Source organism: Fragaria vesca, linkage group LG4 (assembly GCF_000184155.1).
Source record: "Fragaria vesca subsp. vesca linkage group LG4, FraVesHawaii_1.0, whole genome shotgun sequence".
Taxonomy (NCBI): Eukaryota; Viridiplantae; Streptophyta; class Magnoliopsida; order Rosales; family Rosaceae; genus Fragaria; species Fragaria vesca.
The window spans coordinates 11,507,158-11,519,076 of NC_020494.1; the positions used below are offsets into that span (position 1 = coordinate 11,507,158).

At 40.5% G+C, this 11,919-nt stretch overlaps 1 protein-coding gene across 1 annotated transcript; it reads left to right on the plus strand.

The window, feature by feature from the left end:
* Window positions 1–7,950: 7,950 nt before the first annotated feature.
* LOC101313206 lies at window positions 7,951–9,498 on the plus strand. Its single transcript, XM_004296805.1, has one exon. It carries the CDS (start codon window positions 8,153–8,155, stop codon window positions 9,437–9,439), a length of 1,287 nt encoding a protein of 428 aa, XP_004296853.1. The 5' UTR covers window positions 7,951–8,152; the 3' UTR covers window positions 9,440–9,498.
* Window positions 9,499–11,919: the final 2,421 nt, after the last annotated feature.

Sequence of the window (11,919 nt, forward strand, 5' to 3'; positions counted from 1 at the left end):
TTTTTACTAGCTAAAATTTACCATTTTTACCGTCGTCGTATTTTCCTCATACTAATAATCCTCCGCACATAATCGTCCCCGAAACCCCTCTAGGGACCAATTAAACTATTTACTCAATGATCGAGACGGTAAAATTCTTATTATAATCAGGCTAGTAAATAAGGTAAAAATATAAGGGTCGGGATGTGACAGAATAACTTCTATAGTTGGAAGTGACTTTCTACTGAGTGTCACAATTGTGTGTTTTTGGTTAATGGGGAGTCAAAATATAATTTTACCCTTGAAGACTCGGAGTTTTCTTCTTTACTCTATAATTCACTTCTAATGAGAGCTCACCTTTGTCTGTATGGAGTTCGGTTAGCTTTACTTGTTGTAAGTACTTGACTCTAGCTTTTGGTAGATGCCAACAATTTAGTTGATATTAATTGAATCAATTTCTATTCCAACAAAAAAGAAAAGAAAAAGAACATAACAACAGTTAAGAAAGACATTTCCATAATACTGCGAGAGCGTAAGGAGAGACTTTACCCTTGTCTGGCGACGAGCCATATCGTTGTCGTCGGACAGACTTTGTCTACCCCATGTGGGTCTGGCGTGAGATTAGACTCTTCGATCATCAGCTCGTCTGGGTCGGAGAGATCACGGTGGGGGTCTGTTTGGTGAGAATGTTGGAGATCATAGTGGCTGGAGGGTTCTGGTTTGTTCCTTATCGACTTGGCCTGCAACGTGGTGGAGTAAGGGTGAGCGCTTGGTGGTTTCTTTGAAGTGACATGGTCGCACTCATAGCACCGTCGAAGGATTTCGGCTAGGTCTACAGAACTCGATCTGGGTCTCTTGTGCCCAACCGAGAATGGCGCATTTAGTGGCTTGACCCTAATTAGACAAGTCTAATCTTTGGTTTGTCTGTTAGATCCAATTCAGGTTGGGTCTCTGGTAAGGGTAAAGCTTATGGAGGGTGCAGCGATGGTGGAACGCCGATGACAGGGAATCCCAAATGGTGGGGTGCGACATGGAGCAGGAGAGGAAGGATTTGAGTTGGGCCTTGTTTGGTGTTAGTGCTTCCCCTTGTCTTTGGGCTGGTGATTGGGTTTGGGCTCACTCATTATTGTTATGTACTTTGTTAATTTGTGTGTTTTGCAAATAAATTCCCACACTAGTTGTGTAGGAGTAGAGTTTGGTCCCGGTGCAGGCACTCTCTGTGTCTTGTCTGTTCTAAATTGGTGGCGAGTTCCTTGCATTGGCAAACGGTCGCAACCTTTTAATAACAGTAATGTGTCTGTCGTAGTTAGGCGATGAGTTTTTTGCTTAATCAAATGGTTGCTGCCTCCTAGTGGCAGGGTGAAACTTAGTGTCATCGGATCTATTTTCCGATGGCAACATATAGTGGGAAAGCTGAGTTATTTTTCATGATGCTTCTTTGGAATAAAGTTATATTTTCGTTAAGTCACCACAAATATAAAGCGAATAGAGTTGTCAGTCATACACTCTTCGTTATTCAGTGCATTTTAAAATACATGTTTGTAGTTGAGGCTTCTGTTATTTTCTTAGGAGATCCTCTTTATGTGTTTTGTAATCTGGGGTATAGGGCAGCCGAACCGGCCCTTATTTCTACAAAAAAAAAAAAAAAAAAAGGAAGAAGACATTTCCATTAACTACTATTCTCTTCGTCTCTACGTCTCTTTCGTTCTCTGGTGACTACGAATTTGGAACAACCCTAGCCTATAGAATAACATCGTCGTCGTGGTGCATGCAACCACGTGTGGAGGCGATCGATCTGAATTTTTAACTGAACTGAGAGCTGGTGGGAGATCCATGGCGAAGACTATTGAACGTCGACACTCGACAGTCGACAACATTTAGTTTCTATCCCCGACTACACATAACGTGTTCAATGATGGATTCATCTAATCCATGAATAGTCAACTTCACAGTCTAGCTGGGCAAGGCATCTGCCATTATCGTCATGTACTCATTCATGTACAGTGATGGCCTGCCCTCCGCCCTGGCCTGGGTAAGAGCTAGAAGCACAAATGGGTCCTCCTCGTACTTAATGAACCTTCCTTTGCTGTATGACGCATATCTATCAGATGTGTGCTTCGGACATACATGCGTATTTTCGTTTTCCAATCCAGATATCATGCATGCATACATGCTACAAGTAAATTTGTTTTCGGGTTAGAGGTTAACCATGATGATTACTTTTGTTTACCTATGATAAGATCTGAGCATGGAGCCAACTATACTTTATTAGTTTAAGCTACATTGTGTTTAAGGAGAAAACAATCTAGCTTTTTCTTCTTTATAGGCAATTCCTTCTTATTAGGAGAAGCCTTCATGCATTTGACATAAAGCAGCATATATAAGAACCTCGGAACGAATCGGTTTTCCCTAACTAGCCTTCTTAATTATTAGGAGCCGAGACATTCTTTCAGGCAACAAACTCAACTTGCGGTGTAATAATTTTTCAGTCATCACTTCTTCTAGGTTAGGCATGCAACACCTCAAGATGGAAAGGAGTATACACCTTGCTTAACATTATGATAAATCAAATAATTTTTCAATCACCCTTTATCAGAGAGTATGTTTAGATGAATAACGGATGAGTAATTTTAAGACCGGATACAAAGCACATATTATTAAAAATAAACAACATGCAATATGCAAGTGATGTACAGATCAGTAGATACGAAAGTCATTTATGAAAGATGATTCTTGATGCCTTTTGGTTGCCTCTGCTTGAAAAATTGGGAAGACAATTGTTTCTATTGCAGAGGTTACTGCTCTCAAAGACAGTCTTATTAAAGCTAAAGATACGGGGATCCAAGATTTGGTAGTGGAAGAAGATTCCTCGCTAATCATCAATTGTATCAATGAGAAGTTCAAATGTCCTTAGAGGCTCTTACAAATTATCCATGACATCAAGAAGATTGCTTGCTCCTTTCAAGGCATAACCTTTCATCATATTCTTCGTGAAACTAATTTTGCTACTAACGTTTTGGCTATCTTAGGTCACCAGTTTTCAAGTTCGTGTGTAATACCCCGGAAATTTGATATTAGTTTCTAATATTATTTAGAAATTTTTGAGTTAGAAGTTAGTGTGTTTTGAGGTTCGAAGGAAGAGCGGAAGTGTTCGAATGCATAAATTACCTAAAAGGGTTTCTTTTTCATTTAGGGTCATAGGGTTGACTTTTTATTCGTTGGGTTTCTTGAGAAACTTTCTTCACGAAAGTTGTAGAGCATGACGATACAAGTTCGTAGACACGTGGCTCGCGTGAAGCGGACTTCGTATGAGGAAGTTATGGTCAGCGGAAGTTGTGGCTTTACGGGAATGTTTAGGTTAAATAGGAAAATTTCGTTTTGGGTCCTCAATTTTTTTCAGAACCCATTTTCTTCCCCTCTTCTTCTCTCTTCCCGACCCCGAGAGAGTGCAAAAACCCCAGCCGACCCGACCCGGACCCGGACGACCCGACCCGACTTTTCCAGTCGACTCCGGCCGATGGCACCGGTCGAAAAAGTTTCCTCTCCTCGGCGCAAGGCTCCCTGTGTTGGCGAGTGAAGACAATATGGACGGATTAGCGCTAATCGAGTGCCAACAGTGAGGGCGGCGACTCGGATTGCAACCCGACCGGTTTTCTCACCTCCGGCGGCAGCGGCAAGGCTGAAACCGGTCAGGATAGGAAGTGTTGGACGTCCTCGTTCGATCCCTGGTGGTGTTGAAGCTCAACTCACGGCGGAGAGTGGCGGTGGTGGATCCCAATCTTTCCGGCGAGTTTTCGGCATGTTTCCGGCCGATTGGGGCGAAATCTCAGGTATTAAAAGTGTTCCTTTTGCTGTGCTCTTTAAGGTTGCTGTTGGAAGTTTGTTAAGTTGTTGAAGTTTCGGGGTGGCGCGTGGTGCCCACTCGCCACCGCCTGTGTGGGCGCGTGCCGGCGCGTCCGGTAGTGTCTGTGGTGTTTTGGGGTGTTGGTTAGGTAGTACTCTTCGTTACGAACGTGTTGGTATGTGGGTTGTAGGTTTTGGTTACCATTATTGCATGCTAGGGTTTCCATTTGGTGCTAAGTTCCGTTCGGTTTAGTTTTGGGTAAATCCGAACATGAAAATCTGGTTAGTAGTTCTATAGGTTGTGTATAACGTTTCGGTGACCTTTTAGAGGTCAAGGAGGAAGATTTGTCTCGAGTGGCAAGCTCGTGGGTTAGGACATGAGTTTCGGTTTGAGTCGGATAATGTTGTTGTTGATAGTTACTAAGGTTAACGTTTTTGTTAATATGTGACTTGTGGAGTATGGTTTTGAGCTATATGCTTGTGTTGTCCGTGTGAAGACGCAGCGAGAGTTAAGGTGAGTAAAATCTCACCAAGGTCCACTTTGTAGCCTATTTATTTTGATGATGATTGTGATGTTGATTTTGGTGATGGTTGTGATGTTGGTTTTGATGGTGATAATCATTATGATAATTATTATAATGATGATTATGATGGTGATTTTGATGATGATTAAGATGATGATTATGATGGTGATTTTGATGATGATGATAATTATGGCTAATTGTGAAGTTGTCCTTGAAAGAAAATGATTTTGTTTTTAAATATAAATGAGTTTGATCGTCAACGGCTCATGGTAAGTGAAAACAAGTTTTCTGTTAATAATATAATCTTTCAAAATGACTTCCGATCATGAGTCATAATTAGAGTCGGTAGATTATCCTTTTTTTAATATTTATATCCATGTGTTTATGTGTGAAAGGCACGCTATGATAATGTGATAGTGTGATGTAGAATTGTTTGTTTAATTAGTCAAACCGGGTTTCAAGCCTTTAATCAGGTGATTGGTTACGGTTATGATGAATTGATGATATTATTATTTTTGTGATCTGATAAGTGTTATGACGTGAGAGTAATAGAATGTGTGCCTTAGTAGTGAGTGAGTGCATTCGTTGTGGAATGGTGCCTTAGTGGTGATTGTTGCATTAGTTGTGAATGTGTGTGTCTTAGTGGTGATGGTGTGCATTAGATTAGGAGCCTTCGTGGTGGACCGGGAACCAAGCCTTAGCCGGATGATTGGTTATGGTTAGTATAGAGCTCTAGTCTGTCGGTACTTCATGGGGGATGACTATGTGTTGACGAACCCATGAGTACGTGTTTGTCTAGTTACTTATGGGGGATGACTATGCGTTGACGAACCCATAAGTAAGAGTAGAGAAATGATTGTGTGATGTTTTTATATGATGTCATTTAATTTCCTTGTTTCGAGTATTTCCTGAACTATACTTTTTGCAGGATTTCATTTATGATTTTGAGTGATTGTGAATTGTTGTGTTTTTTTTATTTCTTCTTTTGATTTCTCTTGCTTGTAAGTGTTTTCCTGAATTTATTTTTATGCATGAACTCTTGGTGTTTACCTTATGTGTTGTTGGGTTGAGTCTGTTGTTAGAGATTTACTCATACGAGCTTTTAAAGCTTATCGGGTTTGTTGTTTTACAACCCGGTGCACCAATCCATAGTGTAGAGGTTGTTTTTGCAGGTCAGGTTTAGCAGAGTTGAGGCTGCGGCAGATAGGCTTTGTTCATTTTGTTTCTTTCTAGATTGCAGTGAGTTTTGAGGGAGGTTTTACTTGTTCAAATTATTTTCCACAAGTTGTAAAACTAAATCGTTTTTTTTTTATTGTTTTTCTTTTTGGTTATCATGCCTTGAATTTGGAATTTTTTTATTTATCCAAAATTCGAAGTGTGACACCGCGTTACTGAAAGGTGGGGTTTCCTCCGGCTGTGAGTTTAGTAATTAATTCGATCTCTTTGAAGCTGGTTGATTCATATGTTTCTTCTTGTAATAGTCTTTTAGCATAAAAAAGTCATTTATGAAAATTATATATTGATCCATTTAGTTCCCAAATTTATGAATCAGAATATAATTCACACTTGGCCCAACCTAACCAAACGAAATCCTTATATTGAAGAACTTCTGTCGCATGTCTTATTGCAAAGAAGTATTTGTACAATCAGTAGTTTCATATTTATATTGTTTTTTTTTAAATTTATATGTATGGATAATAACAAAAATGAACCACAGCCTCTCTGGCAAAGAGTCGTAAACATGACTTGTATCCAAAAAACAAAGAGTCGTAAACATGACTCCAAATTTAATTCAAGGAGACGTATGGCAAATTGGCAATAGATCGATGCAGCTGTAAGTTGAGATTGAGAAAAATACATAATTAATTGTAAGCTAGAAGTTGCAATATAATATTGACGACTGCGATGCTAGTCATGCTACTAGTAGCACGGCGTGAGCCCCCTGAGCCTAGAGAGCTCACAGAAGAGACATGCTCGACACGTAGTATATGCACTCTGTGCTAGGAATCTCTTCAGAAGCTTTTGTTCTTCCCATTCTTATATACAATAGTGTAAGTAATTAAAATTATTCTTTGTCTAATGTTAATTAGTTTGTCTAAGTGGAAGTTCCCAATTTTAACTCTCCCAGTCTCGTAATTCTTTTCGTATACAAGTTTATATACGTTATATATGATGAAGAAAAATATAGTTTATTTGGTGTTGCCTTGTTGGTGACAAAATTAATAGTGATTGATATTTGAACTTTCATATGAGCAGACACAAATATTTTAGAGCGAGAACAAAAACGTACTTTAACCTAGATTTCATGTCGATAAACAACGTCTTCGTCAACATTTGTGTTTCACCCTAATAGGTTTTTATTTGGTAAAAAACTATATTAAACTACAGTGGCAAGTTAGTTTTAAAGACTGAGAGCATCTTTAGTACTGTTAGCAATTTTGTAGTCAAATTTAGTCAAAATAGCTAAAAAGTTATTTTGGTTAGCCACTTTTTAGAAATCTCTCTACACCGGTACTCTTTATTTCAACTAAAATTTGATTTATATTATCGATTAAATAAAAATAATAATTTAAATATGTTTTATTATTACATAAAATGACTTAAAATGAATACTTTGAATTAATATAAATTATAGAGAGCCTTATCTCGCTAGCTAAAATGACTTTTTAGAAATTCCTCTACACCAGTATTCTTTATTTCAACTAAAGTTTGATTTATATTATCGATTAAATAAAAAAATTAAATATGTTTTATTATTACATAAAATGACTTAAAAGGAATACTTTGAATTAACATAAATTATAGAGAGTCTCTAGCTAGTAAGATAACTAAAAGTTAAAATAGCTAGTCACTTACTAGTCTGCTGGAGCTGGTAAAATTGATAAGAAACTAAACTCGCTCTCTAAAATAGCTAAAGAGCCAATATAGAGAGTCTGCTAAATATGCTCGCTAGGTCTTCGAGCTCTGCCGTTGGCATCATTTGGTGTGCGTTTTAAACAAAGTTCTCTTGTTATTGCTTGTAAACCCGATAAATTCGGTGCTACAAGAAACTTCTGTTCTTTCGATCTCCTTGCTGATCCGTCCCTTTTTTATTTTGTTTTAGTTAATGTGTTTTTTTATGAGAATTTTTTGTATGGTTTAGAGATTTGGGTCGTGAATATTTTCCAATAGATTTTATATATATTGTGTTATGTTCGCTCAATACCGGTTGAATTAGACTGTAAGCTTTCATCGACTGATCTGGTGGTGACGTTTATGTGGTTATGATTTTTGTTCTTGATAAATAATAATCCTTCCATCACAAAACAAAGGTTGATTTCTAGATTTTTACCCAATAATCCCAACTTTACTATTGATTTTCACGGAAATGAATCCGTGCGAAAGTAGGAGAGATGCCTCCTTCTGATGTACAGTCTTTTGATACAGATTCTTCTGCTGGGGCTGGTCCGTTGGTGCAAGGATAGGCCCCTGCAAATATTTAGTGTTTCGTTTGTCTTCTTTCTCTCACTTTTCCTAACCATTGAGCAGTCAGTCTTCCACGTGCTCCTGGGGACTCCCTCCTCTCTCCCTCTATCTCTCTCCCCAGTCCACACTCCTCCACAGTCCACCTTACTTCTCAATCCCATACATCTTTCATTATTATTATTTCCCCCTCTGACCCTCCCTCTGCGCTTCCTTCTCCCCCACCCATCTTCTATCTCACAGAAAACCAAAACCCCCATTATTGTTCTTCTTGATAATAATGCGAAAAGATCGATCACCACCAAGTACTGCTTGATTAGGTGTTGCTGTAGTTGTGTTTGTTAATGATGGAAGGGATCAAAGGCTTAGGATTAGGAGGAGGGAAGGTTGCTATTGGTGTTGGCAATGGCGTTGGTCATGAGCAGGTGATTCAGGATCAAGACATGGGAGATGGAATGCAGTGCAGTGACCATCCTTTCAGAAACAACCCAGGTGGGATCTGCGCTTTCTGTCTCCAAGAGAAGCTCGGCAAGCTCGTCTCTTCTTCCTTCCCTCTCCCTGTTCGTAACTCCGCCTCTTCTTCTTCCTCCCCTTCTTTTAGATCTGACATCACCGGCGCTAGCAATGCCGGCGGTGTCAGCGTTGCCGGTCCTTCCTCTACTTCTCTCTCGCTCTCGGTCCGTCCGAAAGCTAACGGTGAGTCATTTAATCATGATGAGTATTACACCCGGCGCGCCAGGATGTCGTTTCTTCTGGCCAGGAAGAAGAAGAAAGTGACTGCCAATGGTGGTGAGAATAGTCACAGCCGCGCCGCGGATATGGTTTTCAAGAGGAGCAAGTCGACCACGACGCCGAGGAGGAGCCATTTCATGGATGCTGCTGATGAATTTAGCCCCAGAAAGAGAAATGGGTTCTGGTCTTTTCTCTACCACCACCACAAAACTTCCAAGAAAATCGACAACAAAAGCTTCCGAGACAACTCCAAGATTTCCTCCTCCTCCTCGTTCACATCTTCTGCAACTACAACAGCAGCTGGGAGGGACAAGTCTTTGGGGTCTTCTTTAAGGAATAAAGCCGAAACAGCCGTGGGTGAGGTTGAAGACGACAGCAGCCCCAACAGCCAAGCCACAGCCTCAGCCTCTTCGTTCGAGCGGAAAGTCTCCAGATCCAGATCTGTAGGCTGCGGCAGCCGGAGCTTCTCCGGCGACTTCTTCGAGCGGATCTCGACTGGTTTCGGCGACTGCACTCTCAGAAGGGTGGAGTCTCAAAGAGAAGGCAAGCCTAAACACTCTTCAGCAGTTCGAAACGGCGCCGAGCGTGTCAAATGTGGTGGGCTTTTCAGTGGGTTCATGATGACTTCATCTTCTTCATCGTCTTCGTCTTCCTCCTATTGGGTCTCGTCAGCCGAAGACATGAACGGGAAAGCAATATCCGGTGGTCCCGGGGCGCTAGTCCAAGGCGGCAGAAGCAGGAGCAGCTGGGGTTGGGCCTTCGCTAGCCCCATGAGAGCTTTCAGCAAACCCTCTTCGAAAGACGGGAAGAGGGACATTATTAGACAAGCCAATACTTCAGATAAGAACACCACCCCTAACTTGTCTGCAATTCCTTCCTTGCTATCTGTTAGAGGTTGATGATGATCAAGATGAAGAAGAAGAGATTATACACATTAAATGTCTGTTAATTAATTTAATTACCCCTGTTTATTACTACTATGTTCATTTATCTTGGATTTCTTGGTCTCCATTAGGGATATTACCATGTAACACATTGCCATGAAGAATCTTCTTGTTAAATTTCTGGGTTTTAGTATCCAAAAATGGAGAGTGAAGTGGGTAGAGTGCAGAAGATGATGATGACCCATCTTTTTTTTGTTGTATTGGAACTTGTATTATTTATTAAATCTTTTGTAACTTGGACCGTGATGGAGTGGAAAATTTGTATAAAGTATTGCATGCATGTTTGTAGCAACTTAAAATTTGTAAGGTTTCAGATGTCACATGCATACACATGCTTGTTTTGTTGGTATTCGATAAACTGAAGACTAATAGATGAATACAATAGAAGTGAGTCAAGACGCATGTTAAGGGAATCCCCAGCACAAATTTGATTCTGGGACTTGCACTGGATTTTTATCATTTTTGACACAAAAGAAATACCTCTAAATGGTCCCCTTCCATTCTCATATAATAGGATTCTGAGGAGGTAAATTACCGGAATTGGGAATGGTTCACCGTTTGGGGAATTTAGATCAGTGTTAGGGTATACACCAAGTTTTCTGAACATTAGTTCTCTCTTTGGTATCGTTAGATCATTGTATAGTCAAGTTTTGAACCAATTTGATAGTCGTAAACCTTGAAACAGACTCGCGTCTATTTAATGTAGTGACACAAGTTGGGATTTATTGTTCAAAAGAAGAGTGACGGGAAATTCTCGCATGTTTTTGTATTTAATTAGGAACAAGAGATCTGAATGGCCACGGGGATGGCTTCTTCAGTGTCGGAGGAAGCCCTTGTGCGACTGACTAACAGTGAGGAAGCAATCTTTGATTCCTTCTTTTATCTTTGTGGTCGTCTTCTCTCCAAGAAGCCAGTGGCTCTTCCGTCGCTCTCGGCGACGATCTCCAATGTTTGGGGATTAAAGGAAATGGTTCTCCAGGGATTTGAAAGTGAGGAATCGGGTCCTCCCGGCGGTCCATGGTTTATAATAACACCATGTTACTGTTGGCGGCCTACAAGGAAATTAAATTGTCCTTTCTAGTTCTCGTCTGTTTGGGCAATGCCCATTAGACCAGTTAAGTGTTTTGATTTTCAACATTTTGTGGTAGCTCTGGGGCAGCTTAATTGATCGTCATGTCAATAAAAGTTCGCAAAAACTACATCTACACAAACAATATGAATTATTTAATTACATCAAAGGGAAATCGACGGGCTCAGTTGGTAAGGGCAGACTTTTGGTGGAGAACTCATTCTAGTTTGATCTCCGCTGCCAACAGACCTTGTCTAGTTCGTGATCTGTAAATTTTATTGTCGAAATTAATCTATATTTCAGGGCTGGTGTGACAGGTACATGTCCACCATAAGTCCTTCAAGGTTAAAGTTGCAGATTTTCCGTGAACGATAATAGTGTAGCCTAACCAAACTTTCGTCTGAACTTTTTGTAAAACATATATATATATATATAGCCCTTCTCGGCTGCGGACGTCCGCACCAATGGTTTTGGTGCGGATTTCTATTTTTGCACCACTTTTCAATCGAATTTCCTCATCTCCACCGTCTAGTATTTAGATAATATTGTGTATATCATCTCTGCAAAATTTCAGCCAATTTGGTGATCGTTAAGGCCTTCAAAATTGTGTTTTTCTGGTATAAACATGAACCGGACAGAATTCAGTTCGTCCATTTGTTTTTCGAGTTTGAAGGCCTTAACGATTACGAAATTGGCTGAAATTTTGCAGAGATGATCTACACAATATTATCTAGATACTAGACGGTGGAGATGAGGAAATTCGATCGAAAAGTGGTGCAAAAATAGAAATCCGCACCAAAACTTTGGTGCAGATGTCCGCAGCTGAGAAAAATCGTGTGTATATATATATACACACAGTGAGTATCAGGTACGGACGTCCGCACGGCTCTTAAAGTGCGGACGTCCCTCCTTCGCCACCGTACGGCACTGGCGAGGGCGCGTCTCCACCCCAACGAACTCCAGCAGCTTCCCCGACCACTTTCCATCCTCGGCGAGTTCGCCGAATTCCAGTTTTCCGGCCAAATTGACTTTGTTTGAAGTTTTGGGTGATCTAGCTGGAAAACTGGAATTCGGCGGACTCGCTGGGGAGGGAAAGTGGTCGGGGACGCTGCTAGAGTCTGTTAGGGTAGAGGCGCCGTACGATGGCGAACGAAGGGACGTCCGCACTTTAAGGCCGGTGCGGACGTCCGTATCTGAAACGGCCTGTATATATAAATATATATATATACGATTTTTCTCAGCTGCGGACGTCTGCACCAAAGTTTTGGTGCGGATTTCCATTTTTGCACCACTTTTCGATTTTATTTCCTCATCTCCACTGTCCAGTATCTAGATAATATTGTGTAGATCATCTCTGCAAAATTCA

Bases quoted from the DNA above. Each gene is read 5' to 3' on its own strand.
- LOC101313206 (XM_004296805.1), top strand. From the start codon at position 8,153: ATGATGGAAGGGATCAAAGGCTTAGGATTAGGAGGAGGGAAGGTTGCT.